Raw genomic sequence first — 15,731 nt, 5'->3', positions numbered from 1 at the left:
CAGTCAGAGGTGGTATTTGCCGGTTCTACTCAAAATTTCCGCTACCAGTTCTCCAGACCTGGTCAGAACCTGCTGAATATCACCTCTGGTCTGAAATCATGGATGCTCTGTGTCACTGCAGATTTTCAAGCAAAAGTTCAACCATTTGTCTGTGATGGTAATGGAATCCTACAATGGGTCAGGAAAAGATTCCCAGATTACAAGATCTCTAAACCCCCTAAATCAGTGGTCTCCAACCTTGGCAACTTTAAGACCTGTGGACTTCAACTCCCAGAGTTCCTCAGCCAGAAGTCACAGATCTTAAAGTTGCCAAGGTTGGAGACCACTGCTCTAAATGATTCTTCTAACTAAGCCTTTTAGTCACCCACAAAATTAAGTGCAGCCTTTATGGATGAATCACTCTGACTACTCCCTCCTTTCCTTATCTTCTCTACTTATTGAGCTCTAACTTATAGCTGAAGAAATGGGGCACCAAAGGAATAAGTTCTCTTAGTCCGATTTGTTCACAAGGGCAATGCTGATGTTAACCTTCATAGCACAGTTGCAGCTAAATTCCAGTTAAACTCTTTACAAACACCTCCAAAGAGAAACAGCAAAAAGTAGTGAACAAGAGACATTTAACAGAAAACTGGAAACCAAAGGTACCACTGGGACCTGAATTACATATTTATTATACCTAAATACTATCTTTATTTTAGTAGCTTAAAATTGCCACCTTTATTATAAATACCAATACACTTGATCCTTGTGAAGCATATTAGGATAAGAATTTTTTTAGGTATGACAGCACAACACCATTCCCACAGTGGTCACAAGCATAGTGTTACCTGCTTGCCTAGCTAACAGCAATGTGGAAAATATTCTGCCTGTGAAATTTAGGATTTCGCCATCAATGACGTTAATCTCTGTGCTTAACCCTTAATAGAATATTCCTAATAGCTTGTCCCTCTATATGGATAAGACTCTGAGCAGCTGCTATGGGTTGTATCTTCTACCCATCTGTTGAGGCTTACGATACAGTATTTATATTGAAGGACAAAGTCAGAAGGACATTTATGCACACGTGCAGTTTGAAAATATATATTGGTTCATCAGATAAAAGGTAGTATAAATGCCACAAGTATTTGTTCAAAGTTTCTTTTTCTTTTAAGTGAAATCTCTAATTGTTGACACTCTGTGTTGTCATTGCTCTGCCTCCTCTTTTTTTGAAACAGGCTTCCAAAGTTGCACTTTAAACTTTGTTCATTCTTTGTCTTTATCAAAGGGCCACGGTTAGGCAGACAAAATTCAGCAAACTACGCCTAGGGAACAAAAATGGGAATTCGCAAATGGATAATATGCTTTTTCTTATTTGTATTTATGGCTCACTCCGTAGACCTGACAGGTAGGAAGTTTTGCTCACATAATATTAACTCTCACTTTTCAAAAAAAAGAAACAAGAGCACAAGGAAAGGCTATACTAACCTCTTATTAGTCTATACCTTTAAGAGTTAATTCCCAATAATGTTTGTTATCGCACAGGAGGGAAAAATAAATTAGAAGAAGGAAGCTTTATATTACTACTAGCATCCAGAAATGACTCATGCCATTTACCCCTAATAATAAAGTGGGAATCCAATCCAATGCATGATACTTAGAACTTGTCCTATTGAATGCCATAAGACATGCTGCCTAGTTAGACATCAGCCTCAGTTGTAAAACTAAATTAATTGCATTTTGGGTTTTACCAGAAAGAAGTGGGCCATAGAAAGGAAATGGAATATTTTGCTCTTCTCTGTCTTATTTTCTCTATTGCCACAGATATTTTACCCGTTCCAGGGAGGTGTGCTTGAAAAACAAAGCCTGCAGATTTGTTTTCATATGAAGCATTGAAACAAAAATAGCTTCTCATACCTAGAGATATATTTCTGAACAAAAATGAGAGCCTTCCCATCCCTTTATGTGTTATGCAGCACATAGGTGGAGCTCAAAGCTGTTGCCATTCCATCCAATTTACCATTTTCATTTTGCCATTGTTGAAGGAGAATTTTATGCAGAATTACCATACTATTTTTTGCAGATGCAAGCCCTGAGATAAGTAATCCTCCCATGTACCATCTCCCCCTTTCACAGTATTGCAGTATCATCCAACCAGTCATCTTCCAAGGAAGGATATTTTTGGTCTATTCCAGTTGTGGGGCACAAAGGCATGGGGCTGTTTTAAATCCTTTCCCCGACTTGAAAGGATGGGCTTAGATGAGGGTGGATTAGGTTTCTGATTTTTCCCTTGTCCTTCTCTTAAGTGTTTCTGAAAACAGAAGATGCAAATCAAGTCCTGACAAGATCCAGCCGTGCTGCTTTTATGTTTTTTGAGGAACTTCTCAAGGGCAATTTAGAAAGAGAATGCCTCGAGGAAAGGTGTACCTATGAGGAAGCAAGAGAGGCTTTTGAAAACACAGAAGAAACTGTATGTATTTTAAAACAACATTTCCCATACAGACAAGTTATTTCCTTTATGAGCCAAGCCCGTTTGATGGCATTTCAATCGAAGCATGTCCACCGCTGTAATATCTGCAGACAATTCATTCTGGAATCATTCTAAACCGTTTCTATACAATACCCTGGTTAAGCAGCAGCTTAACCAGGGTGTTATGTTTGCATTCCATATAATTCAGCTTGACCCCTGTTGACCACTTTAGGTTAATGCAGGCATGCCTTTTCCACTTCAAGGTTTTAATTTTTATATTTAAATATTTTCCTATGTTTCATAAATAATTCAAGTGGTGAACTTATCTAGCACCCTTTCTCCTCCTATTTTCCTCATAACAGTTGGGTGGGAGAGCATGACTGACCCAAGGTGTCCCAGCTAGCTTTCTTGCCTGAGGCAGGACTAGAACTTACAGTCTTCTAGTTTCTAGCCGGGGTCCTTAACCTCTAAACTAAACTGGACCAAATGTTTAGTGCGAGGAAGCAAACAAACCTGGGGGGAAACCATCAATCCCTGCTCATAATACACAGCACCATTTGCCAGTACATTTTTATGTTGATGTTGTTTTTGGTCAGTTCAGGAAGTGATGGATGGTACTTTAAGTTGACTGTGGGGAAGAGCCCCAAACTGGGAGACAGCACAGTTAGTGTTCTGAAGAGCAGAGAAAATATACAAGGGCAGTAATATGTTTGTGATTTGCTGCAGCCTATCTGTGCAAAAAAAAAAAAAAAAGGAATGGCATAATCATATCTATGTGTATTTGGGAATAGGACTCAGAGAGTTGAAAGATGTTGACCAAAAGCTAGAGACTGGTAAACTTTACACTGCAGTGAAGAGCAGCTGTCTTATGTCCGCTACAATCAGTCATTTTTAGATGTCTGCCGAGTCACAAGAAAACAATTACATTTCTTTTTTTCCAGAATGAATTTTGGAATGTCTACTTTGGTGAGTATCTAAGAAGAAATTTAGAAATACTTTGTAACTGAAGAATTCTCAATGTTTATGTTATATTTTAAATCACCAGCTGTGCTGGTATAATTTACTATTCCAAAGGACACCCAAGATGCTGTCGTTAATGCAAACTTTGCTTCTTTATTCTTAGTCTCCTTTGGGAGGGAGGGAGAGAGGGAGGGAGGAAGAGAGGGAAGAAGGAAGGAAGGAAGGAAGGAAGGAAGGAAGGAAGGAATTCTAGCCAGTGCTATTAATCCAGATTCATTGCTTTAAAATGAAAGAGTTTTCAAACATTTCCAGGCAAGCCTTGCAGCAGTAATAAACAAACATAGAAATGTTGTAATTTAGTATTTTCTTTTTTAAAAAATACTCTTCGGGTCTGCTCATCCTGCACTCAGCTTGTTATGTTTATTTTTGCAACAAATATATCCCTAAGATTACATTTTTGTTTCTTGTTCCATCTGCTTGATATTTTTCCAAAAAAAAAATACATCAAATCTTTCTTTAGAAAAACACTAAGGCCTTTTTTCAGAGGACTTACTAACAGAATAATCTCAAATCAGCTGAGAAGCATTTCAAAATAATCTTATTTATGCATGATTTTTTTTTTAAATTACCTTGAATTTCCTTCAGAAGGGAAATTCAGCCTGATTTTATTGATGGCCAAACAAGAGAACTGGCTAAAATTACACAATTATTAAATTTTAATCATAATAAAAATAATTTATCTAGTCGCTTTTGGAAGTAATCCACATGTCTCAGCTTGGTTTTGCAGACAGTAGTCTGCCTAATTATTACAGAAAAATGCAAAAGGAGAGATGACTATAAATTAAGGATTTTGTTAAACAAACAAGCAAATGTGCAAAAGCTTCTTTCTACTTACATTTCTTTCATTTCTAAACAGTATCAGAAAACAGTAGAAAACAACATTTTTTTCAGTACTACTCCCCAAGTGACATTCTTAAATCATTGCTCCAGCAACTCTTACAAAATGAAGATTTTTTTTTGTTTCAAAAAATGTTTTCTCCCTTAACAAAAGATGCTTGATGCCTAATATAAAAACTAAGAACAGAATTGTTGCAAGCAGAATTTGATCTGCTTGAGTTATAAAAGAAAAAATATTTTTCAGATATGGTTGATTTTCACCCACCTTTACCTGAGCCCATTGGTTTCTTTTCAGAATATTTGAGATCTGATCTTTCTTGCACTTTTATTACTGCTGCTATTCCCCCCCCCCCCCAATAAGAGTATTTGAACAGATATGTTGCAGCCTTACCAGGCATCCTCAGTCTTTTAGGGCTACTGACATTTAGGGATAACATGACAGGACCCAATGGTGGGGTGAAGCCTATTATATCAGAAAGCAAAGAAAGAGTTTTGTTGCCAACAACCATATGTATTGTGACTACACCTGGCCCTGCTAATTAGAAGGTTGGGGGAGGGATTCCCAACACATCTAGAGAATGCCTGAGTGGTGAACAGCATTCAGCATAGAAGAAATGATTTCAAAAATTTAAATTCAGCCTAAGAAACTCTTTTGGAAAACTTGCTTAGTAGCTTATAGATAAACATATGAAGAGGAACCAAATATAAGCTCCCTTGTTAGAAAATTCTAAATGCAGTTGTTTGGTATTTCCCCCCCCCCCCAGGTGGTATCCGGTGCTCTTCCAGTCCCTGCCTTCATAATGGTGTATGCAGGGACACTATTCGCAGCTACACATGTGATTGTAGAGATGACTTTGAAGGAATAAACTGCGCTTTTGGTAAAAACCAGTTTTTATTTAATCAACCAGAACGTGTGCCATTAATTCTTATGAGAAATTAGTAATGCTTTAATAATGAAGATGCTATAAGGAATATAGTTTGCTGCCTTCCAATACTAGTGTCAAAAAAGAATTTATAATAAATATGCAGTCACAATGGACATTTTTCTCTTTAAATCCTTCTGTTTTTCAAGCAGAGATATTTGTCTGAGTTTAGAATAACTCTGCTGCAAATGAAGGGCTGGGATGCACTCAGGGGTGGGCTGCTACAGATTTCCCGGGTTTGGGAAATCTGTAGCTAACGTTATGGCTGGTTTGGAGAACCACCAAATCCCACCCCTGGCTGGCCCTGCCCACCCTGCCCTCCCACCCCACCCCTCCTAGGAGTCTTTATGTGGCCCATTTTGGATGTGAGGTAAGCGCAGAGACCAAAAATTGGTCTCACTGAAGTTCTGGAAGGGGGTGGGCCTCCGTAGCTCTGGGGAGGCTGTTTTCGCCCTCCCAGAGGCTCAAAGAAATCCTCTGGAGCCTGGGGAAGGTGAAAACGCCCCCCCAACCCCCGCCATGGTACAGGAGGCTGACTAGGCCATATCCACCATGGCCATACCCATCCAGCAACTGAGCAGAGAACCTGTTGCTGAAATTTTTGAAACCCACCCCTGGATCCACTGGCAGTTCATTAGATAAGGAGTATGGATCTGATTTTGCCCAGCCAGATCCCCTTCCTCTGCAGCATTTCAGGAGATTCCCCCCAGCCCCCATAGATTTTTAGGAGAAAAAACTTGCTGCCACATTGTTTTGGTGGCATCAAGGACAAGAATGCTGACAATGGGGTATTATGTATGTTTGTTGCCTGGAATAATAAACTTGGGATAAAAACCTAATAAAATATCAGAGAGAAATAGTACTTTCTCTTCTTTTTCCCAAATCGCTTGCCATGGTTGAAGAATTCTCACTTCTCTTTCCCTTTTTTTTTTCCTTTTGGACTACAATACAGACCTTTTCCTTCCAATATTATCTCTCTGAAGACAAACCACACAATAACACTCCTAAGATTTTCCATGGGTATTGTGCACGTGCATTTGCAAAATGAAAAGTACAATTAGTCTTTAATAGGTCATCTATTTTTATGAGGGCAGTAAAGGGGGAAATGATTTCAAAAGAATTACTCACAGCCCATCTAATGATATCACTATCTTGCCACACTTCATAGAAAACTACACTGTATTTTATTCATACTGTAAATGAACTGAAGTTCTGATTAATCGGTGCAGTGAAAATTACGACAATGTGGAATGTTTTGGCCAGAGATACAAAATCGTTTTGCCATGATTTACCCACAACTAAATACAATCCAGCCATTTTAGTCCATTGTGGGGCTTTTTCCACTCTTAGTTTCTCAAATCTACTACCAAAATTTAAAGCTGACTCTATACATGTGATTCATTCCAAAATTAGTCATACCATAGTCTGAGAAGGGTGGCACATAACAATGGCACTTTATACAATGATTTCAGTGAATTTTCTCTATGACTAAATCTGGGTGCCGCTCATCATTCTGCAGAGCACAGCTGCAGCTTTTGATTCCAAAATAACCTTACCAATAACTTGCAGTTACAAAGAATCTGTATATCTCACAGAAATAGAGCATTTGGAAAATGGTATTTGCAGAAATAAATTGAAAAAAAATAGCCACTTAAAAATGGACAAATATTAGAGAAACAAAGTCCTTGCTGGTTTTTTTTTAATAGAATAATTTCTTACTTCCCATTTCGTGTTTATTTTGTAAAAGTTATATTTTATTTCTATAGCTAAAAATGAGTGCCGCCACGAAATCAACACAGGGTGTCAGCACTTCTGCTATCCAGAATCCAACTTTTATCGCTGTTCATGTGCCCAAGGCTATACATTGGGGGAAGATGATAAATCATGCATTGCAGAAGGTAGGTAGATTTTTTTTTTTAAAGATATCTTGGAAGATAACCCAGGAGTCAATATTGTATGCATATTAAACAAATGAACTGAAATTATTTCAGTTAAGTTTATTTGTCAGTATCTGAGGTTGCATTAAGGACTGGGAGAAGATCATATATTGCAATAATCCCTTCATTGAGTATCTGTGCAAAATGTAGCTCATTCTAAACATAATAGGCAATGTAAACACAACTCACTGTCAGTCCTTTTAGAGGAGGCTGGGTCTCCAGTCATAAGGAATAATGAACAGTTTTGATCCTACTGCAGCTCTCTTCTACAGCGACTACAGAAAAAAGGCAACTATCAGAAAACAAGAACATATATAACAGAATAACTAAGTTGGAAGGGATCTTGGAGGTCTTCTAGTCCAGGGATAGGCAACCTTAAATACTCAAACGGCCACAAAGGTCCCAACCGGAAGCTCCCTGTTCAATTCTAGAGCTGACCAGAAGTCTGGTTCCCCCACCATAGTCTCCTCCTAACACAGTGGTGTCTTTTTTTTTCTACCTATCCTAACCAAAAGCCTATCAATTGTGGAGCCAACTGGCAATAGGGAGCCGCAGCAGGGGAATGAAAGAGCCAGATGCGGCTCCAGAGCTGCAGATTGCTGACCCCTGTTCTAGTCCAACCCCTTGCTCAAGCAGAAAACCCTATACCTTTTCAGACAAATGGCTGCCCAATCTTTTGTTTAAAACTTCTGGAGACAAGTTGTTGCACTGATTAATTGTTCTTGCTGTTAGAAAATGTTTCCTTATTTCTAGGTTGCCTCTCTCCTTGAATAGTTTCCATCCATTGCTTCTTGTCCTGCCTTCGGATGCTTTGGAAATAGCATGACTCCCTTCTTTGTGGCAACTTGTTAGATATTGGAACACTGCTATCGTGTCACCCCTATTCCTTCTTTTCATTAAACTGAACATACCCAATTTTTGCAATTCTTCAGCATGTTTTAGCTTTCAGTCCAGTGGTGGGATTCAAATTTTTTTACTACTGGTTCTGTGGGTGTGGCTTGGTGGGTTTGGCAGGGGAAGGTTACTGCAAAATCCCCATTCCCTCCTGATCAGCTGGAACTCGGGAGGCAGAGAATAGATGGGGGCAGGGCCAGTCAGAGATGGTATTTACTGTTTCTCAGAATTTCCGCTATCGGTTCTCCAGAACTGGTCAGAACCTGCTCAATACGAACTCTATTTCAGTCCCTAATCATCTTTACTGCTCTTCTCTGCACTCTTTCTAAATTTATTTTAAATTTATCTATTTCTACAATTTAAAGCAATAAAGCTTGGGAGATGATTGCCGCCTCCCCTAAACAGAATATCAAAGTTTTGTGTGTCTGTGTGGGGGATAATCTAATTCCAAAGATGTTACACTATACAAACTGCAAATGGTAGCGAAATAGTTAAGGTGTGCTTGCTTTCATCAACCAAAGACCCAATTTCTTGTTTAAAAAAACATTTATTTTAATCAAATTTAACCAAAACAGTTACTTTTGAAATCTACCCATTAAAAAATGACTGTTTTCTTTTCTTACAATATATTGCCAGATGAATGTGCCTGTGGAAGATTTCAGAAACCTCTTTCATGTCCACCCTATCCAGATGATGGAGAATTCCCCTGGCAGGTACCCAAAGGGATGAGGGAGCTCCTGATTTGGTCTGGCTGGGCTCAAATGTAAACTTGTAATGCTTACAGGTGGTCAAATCCAAATCATGATTGTAGATCAGAAAAGTAAAATTTTAAATATAAATTACAAAACAAAATTAAAATTAATTTAGGGCAGGGCTCCCGGCCCAGTTTAGCGAAGGGTGGAAAGCCCCGATACATCACATGACGTCGCTGTGACGTGAGTTTGACACCCCTGGTTTAGGCAGTCAACTGATATGTCTTTACTGCTGCCCACCAATAGATGGCAGCTCTCCTTATGCTGAGAAGAGTTAACATATTCAAATAATTCACATATTTCATGGTAATGAGCATTTTGGAGCTCCCTTTGAGGGAGCTAATTCTGACCTCTTGGCTAAGATGAAGTGTAGTGTACACTGTTTAAAACTCTGTGGCATCAGAGAGAACATCCAATTCTTGTATTATTTTTGGAATTCTACTCAAACAATGGCAAACAACATTTTTTAAGAGAATTAAAGCTGGGTAATCCTTCTTCTTATCCATTTGCGATTGGCATGAATTTTTGCTAGTTCCCTAATCTGGATTTTCTACCCCATATTCCTTCCTAAATCCCAACTGGCATAATTCTGCAATCCAACAAGACAGACACAGACTTCAGGGAATAATCAGAACTGCAGAAAAAACAATTACTGCCAACCTGCTTTCCATTGACGATCTGTACACTGCACGAGTCAAAAAGAGGGCCGTGAAAATATTTACCCCTTGCATCCTGGACATAAATTGTTTCAACTCCTCCCCTCAAAACGACGCTATAGAGCACTGCACACCACGACAACTAGACACAAGAACAGTTTTTCCCCATCACTCTACTAAACAAATAATTCCCTCACCACTGTCAAACCATTCACTAAGGCTGCATTACTATTAGTCTTCTCATTTTTCGTATCACCCATCTCCTCCCACTTATGACTGCAGGACTGTAACTTTGTTGCTTATATCCTTACAATTTATATTGATATTGTTTCCTGGTTGGTTATTTATTTATTTATTTATTAATAAAATGTATAGGCCACCCAATCCCGAAGGACTCCGGGCGGCTTACAAAAGAAGAGGAAGAGAAGTAATAAAGAAAAATAAAAAAAGATAGATGTATTTTAAAAATCACAACATACATTTGTTCTAATCGGGGCTGGACCTCAACAATGAGGTCAACAGCCCCAGGCCTGCCGGAATAGCCAGATTTTAACAGCTTTTCTGAAGGCCATGAGAGTGTACCCTATGACTATCATTAAGTGTTGAACCTTATGATTCTTGACGAATGTATCTTGTCTTTTTATGTACATTGAGAGCAGTGGTGGGTTGCAGGAGGTACGCCCCGGTATGGGTGTACCGGAGCCTGCCTGGAGCACCGGGTACCGTTCCAGTATGGTGCTGCGGAGGGCCCACCTGCCCACCCGCGCTCCTTACCTGTCTTTATACCCTTCGGCTCTTCCACGCATGGCACATACAGCGCCCTACGCGATGCTCCGGTGAGCAGCTGAAGCATTGCGGAGGCTCGTGGAGGCGTCGCTGGATGGTAAGACGCATGCGCACGGTGCATGTGTGTGTGCACACACTGCGCACGTTCATGTGGAGGACGCTGGGCCCCGTTGCAACCGGTACCCACCACTGATTGAGAGCATATGCACCAAAGACAAATTCCTTGTTTGTCCAATCACACTTGGCCAATAAAGAATTCTGTCTATTCCAGTGATGGCGAACCTATGACACGCGTGTCAGTGCTGACACACGTAGCCATTTGGGGTGACACGCACAAGATTTCATGCGATTCATCCTCGGCTCCTGCACGGCCGCCGAGGATGAAAGAATCTGTGCTGGAGGAACGGGGGGGGCGGGACGTGTGATCTCCCCCGCCCACACTCACTTACTGTATCGCCGCCGCCCCTTTCTGAGCGCAGGGGCTGCTGGTAAGGCGTGTGTGCCGTGCGCACACACGTCATCAGCGCGGCGAGGGAGGACCCGCAGGAGAGGAGCGCGGGAACAGTGCGCGCCTCTCTCCAGTCAGGCCGGCACAGAGAGTCTACTCCTGGGACTGTCGGTTATGACCGCACCACAGCAGGGAACAGCGGAGTGCCAACGGGAACTGTGAGCGCCATTAGCAGCAACTATAAATTGCGCAAAATTATGTTTTTGTCGAAGTGACACACAACACGAGTTATGCTCGATTTTTTGCCGATTTTTGACACACCACGCCAAAAAGGTTGCCCATCACTGGTCTATTCTATAACCCAAATGTTGGCTTAAAATCATGAGTTTGGTAGTCCCTTTTCCAACTAACAAATTTTTATTAAAAGGCCAAAGCTGCTATAACAGCGATAGCGAACCTTTTTTGGCTCACGTGCCATAAGTGGGGGAGCGCAGGGGAGGGTCATGTGCGGGCATGCCGCACCCATAATGCAATGCGCAACCCCCCCAGTGCACATGCGTGCACTACAGGCATGACCCATTTTTTGCATGCTTTTTTCACCCTCCCTAGGCTCCAGAGGCTTTATAGGAGCCTGGGAAGGGCAAAAACAGCCTCCCCCACCCCTCTGGACGCCCTCTGGAGGCTTCAGGGACCTTCAGGAGGCTTCCCTGAAGCCTCCAGAGCAGTCAAAACGACCGAGCAAACCGGAAGTCATTCTGGTTTGCTCAGAGGGTCATTTTAAGTGCTCCAGTCAAAACGACCCTCCGAGCAAACCAGAAGTCCGTTCCCAAATTTCTGGTTTGCCCGTAGGGCTGGGTTTTTTTTGCGCTCCGGAGGCTTCACGGAAGCTCATGAAGCCTCTGGAGGGCCTCTGGAAGGGGCAGGGGAGGCTCTTTTCTCCCTCCCCAGGCTCCTATAAAGCCTCTGGAGTCTGGGGAGAAAAATGGCTTTAAAAAAGGGTGAACTCAGCTGGCCAGCGCGCACATGCACGCTGGCCAGCTGACAGGGCAGCGCCTCGTGTGACCTGACAAATGGCTCCCTGTACCACCTGTGGCACGCGTGCCATAGGTTCGCCATCACTGTGCTATAAGCTGCAGAGTTTTTCTCCTATATTGACTTACCAACTATCCAGTTCATAAAAAAGATTACAGCTGCTAGTTAGTTCTCCTTATGAATCAATGTTCCATAAAACATAAATGTATCCTGTCTAGCGGGTGTATAGGTAGTCCTTGACTTATAATCGGTCACTTAGTGAACATTCAAAGTAGCAACAGATCCCGAAAAGGTACCTATGATCCAGTTCCTGAATTTTGACAGTCAGACTCACCAGTGGTCATGTATTTCGTCTATTCAGCGAGCCCATATTTATGGCCATTTGCAGCGTCCCATTGTCATGACGATTTATTATGATTTTGCCAGAAACAGGTGTTTACTTCCAGCTTTCGTAAAAAACAGCAAATAATGGGCTTACTTAATGACCACAGTATTTGCTTAGCGACTGCAGATTCACTTAATGACGCAAAAAGGTCATAAAATTAAATCAGCATGTGATGACTGCTTTACAATTACTACTTCTTACCATAATGGGTGGGTTACCTGTAGCGAGCAAAAGAAATGCTGGTTTGCTTTGTTTTTAAGGTCTTGCTGTTAAATTCAGAAAAAAAATGGATCTGTGGAGGTGTTCTCCTGAAAAATAACTTTGTATTGACTACAGCTGAATGTGCCCTGCTGTCTCCTGTTAGTGTTGTGGTTGGTAAGTAACTTACTGTTTCTCTCAGTATTGGGAATTTCAAAGAAATAGAAACTCAAAACATGTCAAGTAAAAGTATTAGTAGACTCAGCATGTTCACCTGCAAACTTGCCATGCTATAGTAAGTAAGTAAGTAAGTAAGTAAGTAAGTAAGTAAGTAAGTAAGTAAGTATGTAAGTATGTATGTATGTATGTATGTATGTATGTATGTATGTATGTATGAGTGGTGGGATTAAAAAAAAATACTACCAGGTTTTGTGGCTGTGGCTTGGTGGGCGTGGCAGGGGAAGGTTCCTGCGAAATCCCCATTCCCTCCCGATCAGCTGGGACTCAGGAGGCAGAGAATAGATGGAGGCGGGGCCAGTCAGAGGTGGTATTTACCGGTTCTCTGAACTACTCAAAAATTCTGCTACCGGTTCTCCAGAACTGGTCAGAACCTGCTGAATACCAACTCTGGTATGGATGTATGGTAGACAGACACTATCACATTAACTGCTAACACCCAGCCAGCTTTGCCTAATCTCAAAAGTTGTCAGCCATCATTAATGAATTAATTTGGAAGGGAGACTTCGTAAGAAAATCCCAAGGCTACTCTAGAAAGTCCAAGAACATTGTGGAAGGTAATTATGACATAGTGCTTTTCAGTCTTCCCAAGAAAATTGCATGGTGCAGTCATACCACCATAAATCAAGCTTGAATCAAGGAAGCTTTTTAAGTGTTTATTTTAGGCAGCAAGGAACAGCAAAGAAAAATTAAGGCATAGCATTTCCCCAGCGCAAACATGAATCATGGGGCTACAGTGATGCTAAAAAAGAAAATTATCTTTAAAAAATCATATTAATTGAAATGTCAGGAGGTTACTGAGATTTCTGTCTTCTCACATGACTGGGTGTTAAAATCTTATTTGATTTGATAATCTGTGGCTATTTATTTATTCCTCCCTAGTGTCAATGAAGATCACATGATGTAGAAAAGTTGTCAAGCTGTGGTCCGATGTGATAGTGGATATAATCATTATGTTATTATTCCCTATGTGGCAATTCCATTCATACAAATTGCATCATGCAAGAAATGATGGGTTGAAGTGCGTTTGCTACAATCTGACTATAGGTATTGTTGCAGACTGTTCCAGTCACTGCAGCCCCCCTCCCTCCCCAACCACTCCTCCTATGTGTAACAAAGGTTGCTGTTGTGGCCCGCCAGCAGAGCTGGCAGCTGATTCGGACAGTGAGGAGGTTGGGGAGGAATGTGGGCCAGTCCTGGAGTCTGGGGAAGGCTCTGATGAGGGCTCTGTGTAAGAGGCAGAAATGGGGCCAGAGTCGTATGCCAGTTATCAGCTGCCTTCAGAGTCAGACATCAGTGAGGCAGACGAAAAGCTGGATCCTGTTCCCAGTGTGTGCATGACTGGCTCCTCCCAGAGGAAATAAAAGAGGAGCAAAAAAGGAGTGGAGTTTGCAGGAGACAATTAGTTCACTTATTTGGTTTGTGACTCTCCAAGACTCCTTGCTAAGTGTTGCAGATATCGGCCTGTCAGCTCTCCAAGCCAGACTGTAAATCCTCCCTTGAAAGACTTTGCTGGATGTGAATGAGCAGAATTCACAGTAAATTAATAAAAGGGTTTTTTGTCAGGACAAGGTGTTTGCTTCATGCTCTTGGGAAGCCTAGGACAGAACAGTTGCCAACATGGATATTCCACTATCTGAAATCAGTGCCACCTCTTCTCCTTTCATGATGCTATATACAATTAGTGGTTTCACATTATTTATTGGCAGGACTAGGTTGGGCTACGTCCATTATTAATTCTTCTTATTTCAGCCCTAGTTCAATAGGTCTAGAGCCAACATGTACCATTTTTTCTTTATTTTGTACACTTTATCCAGGTGATTGTCTACACTTCTGAGCAAAGTAAAAAAAAAATTGCTATCTTTGTTTTACTGAAGTCCGTAGATCCCAAAATAGATACATAATCTATAAGCATTACTGTACTAATAACTTCAGTTGTATATATTTAAATGTTTTTAAGACACCATTGTCCTCTCTGTGCTTATTTTTCTCTATTCCATAACATTAGCAACTTAACTGGTGTGAGCAAGATGGCATTTTTCATTTGTTTAATGTAAACCCAGTTGAAAGAAAAGCTACTGTCAGCCTCTGTTTCGCTCGCTTGCTATCGGCTGCCATAGAAACGGCAAGGATGGGGGCATGGTATTGGGAAAGGGAGTGTTGTTCTCACCATCCTCTGCGCATGCTGATGGCTGATGTTTGGACTTGGTCAAGGCCAACTGTCTCGCATATCAATCTGATGAGGCCCTTTGAAGATGCACCCCACATGACACCTTAGGGAGTTGCAGATTGGACACTGGGCTGGGGTAACTGGGGAGAGGGGCTGGGCAATCATTTGATATGTACGTGTTCACACCTTTCTGGCTCAGATCTTGCTTTCCTTTTTGCTGCTTTCAATTCATATCTAGTAAAAGTACTTTATCTCGATTCAAACAAAGTTGAGGTTTTTCTTTCTTGGATATAGACAGAGGCATGCCTGACAGCTACTGTAATGACCAATGAATACACTTTTCTCTGTTCAGGAATCAACAATCTGCAAGGACTGAATCAAGTAATACCAGTGAAAGAGTCTAATATACACTTCCGCTATGACAACACCACTGGCGAGAACAACCTGGCTTTGCTTGAGCTTAGCAGCCAAAGTGACTGCGACAGGGACCATCTACCTATATGCATTCCAGAAAGGGATTTTGCAGAGCACGTCTTGATTTCACAAATGGAAGGTAGTCTTAGTGGCTGGAATGGAAACAGAAGTCATCTGACACCCACCTTAGTACAGTGGCCTATTTCCTACCTCAGTGAAAATGATTGCAAGCAAATTCTGAACAGAAATCTGATAACAAGGGAATACTGTGGCTACAGTCACACGCAAACCAAGAAGATGCCTGTGGGGGGAAGTTTTGTTGCTGTTCCCTATAAAGGAACATGGTTTCTCACCGGAGTTTTAGAACCATGGGCAACCAAATCAGTTAACTGGAAAACACTTATATTTACCAAGACCTCAAGATACGTGATGTGGTTTAAACGAATAATGGGATAATGAAATATAAAAACAAAATATATGTATAGAAAATGAATATCCAGCATATAACATATTCAGGTTTGAACTACTACTGTAAATATGATGTATGCCTATATATGAAAATAAAACTGTTTGCCTTCCATGAACAAAGCAATATT

General features: G+C 41.1%; 1 protein-coding gene across 2 annotated transcripts; it reads left to right on the top strand.

Moving 5' to 3' along the window:
• The first annotated feature begins 1,189 nt into the window (after positions 1-1,189).
• PROZ (protein Z, vitamin K dependent plasma glycoprotein) lies at positions 1,190-15,719 on the top strand. Of its 2 annotated transcripts, XM_032226895.1 has the most exons (8): positions 1,192-1,384; positions 2,283-2,446; positions 3,388-3,412; positions 5,068-5,181; positions 6,993-7,124; positions 8,694-8,770; positions 12,377-12,491; positions 15,074-15,719. In XM_032226895.1, exons 1-8 carry the CDS (start codon positions 1,315-1,317, stop codon positions 15,589-15,591), a joined length of 1,215 nt encoding a protein of 404 aa, XP_032082786.1. In that variant the 5' UTR covers positions 1,192-1,314; the 3' UTR covers positions 15,592-15,719. The 2 variants fall into 2 exon arrangements, with proteins under 2 accessions (XP_032082787.1, XP_032082786.1); XM_032226896.1 differs by lacking the exon at positions 5,068-5,181 and having other exon boundaries at positions 1,190-1,384.
• The last annotated feature ends 12 nt before the right edge of the window (positions 15,720-15,731 follow it).

This window comes from Thamnophis elegans, chromosome 11, assembly GCF_009769535.1.
Source record: "Thamnophis elegans isolate rThaEle1 chromosome 11, rThaEle1.pri, whole genome shotgun sequence".
In the NCBI taxonomy this organism is placed as follows: domain Eukaryota; kingdom Metazoa; phylum Chordata; class Lepidosauria; order Squamata; family Colubridae; genus Thamnophis; species Thamnophis elegans.
Note: the sequence above shows the minus strand (reverse complement) of the source record. Positions and strands in the feature narration are given on the sequence as shown.

Bases quoted from the DNA above. Each gene is read 5' to 3' on its own strand.
- PROZ (XM_032226895.1), top strand. From the start codon at position 1,315: ATGGGAATTCGCAAATGGATAATATGCTTTTTCTTATTTGTATTTATG. The intron at 2,447-3,387 runs GTATGTATTTTA...CTTTTTTTCCAG, and splicing joins TTGAAAACACAGAAGAAACT to AATGAATTTTGGAATGTCTA. The intron at 5,182-6,992 runs GTAAAAACCAGT...TTATTTCTATAG, and splicing joins AGGAATAAACTGCGCTTTTG to CTAAAAATGAGTGCCGCCAC.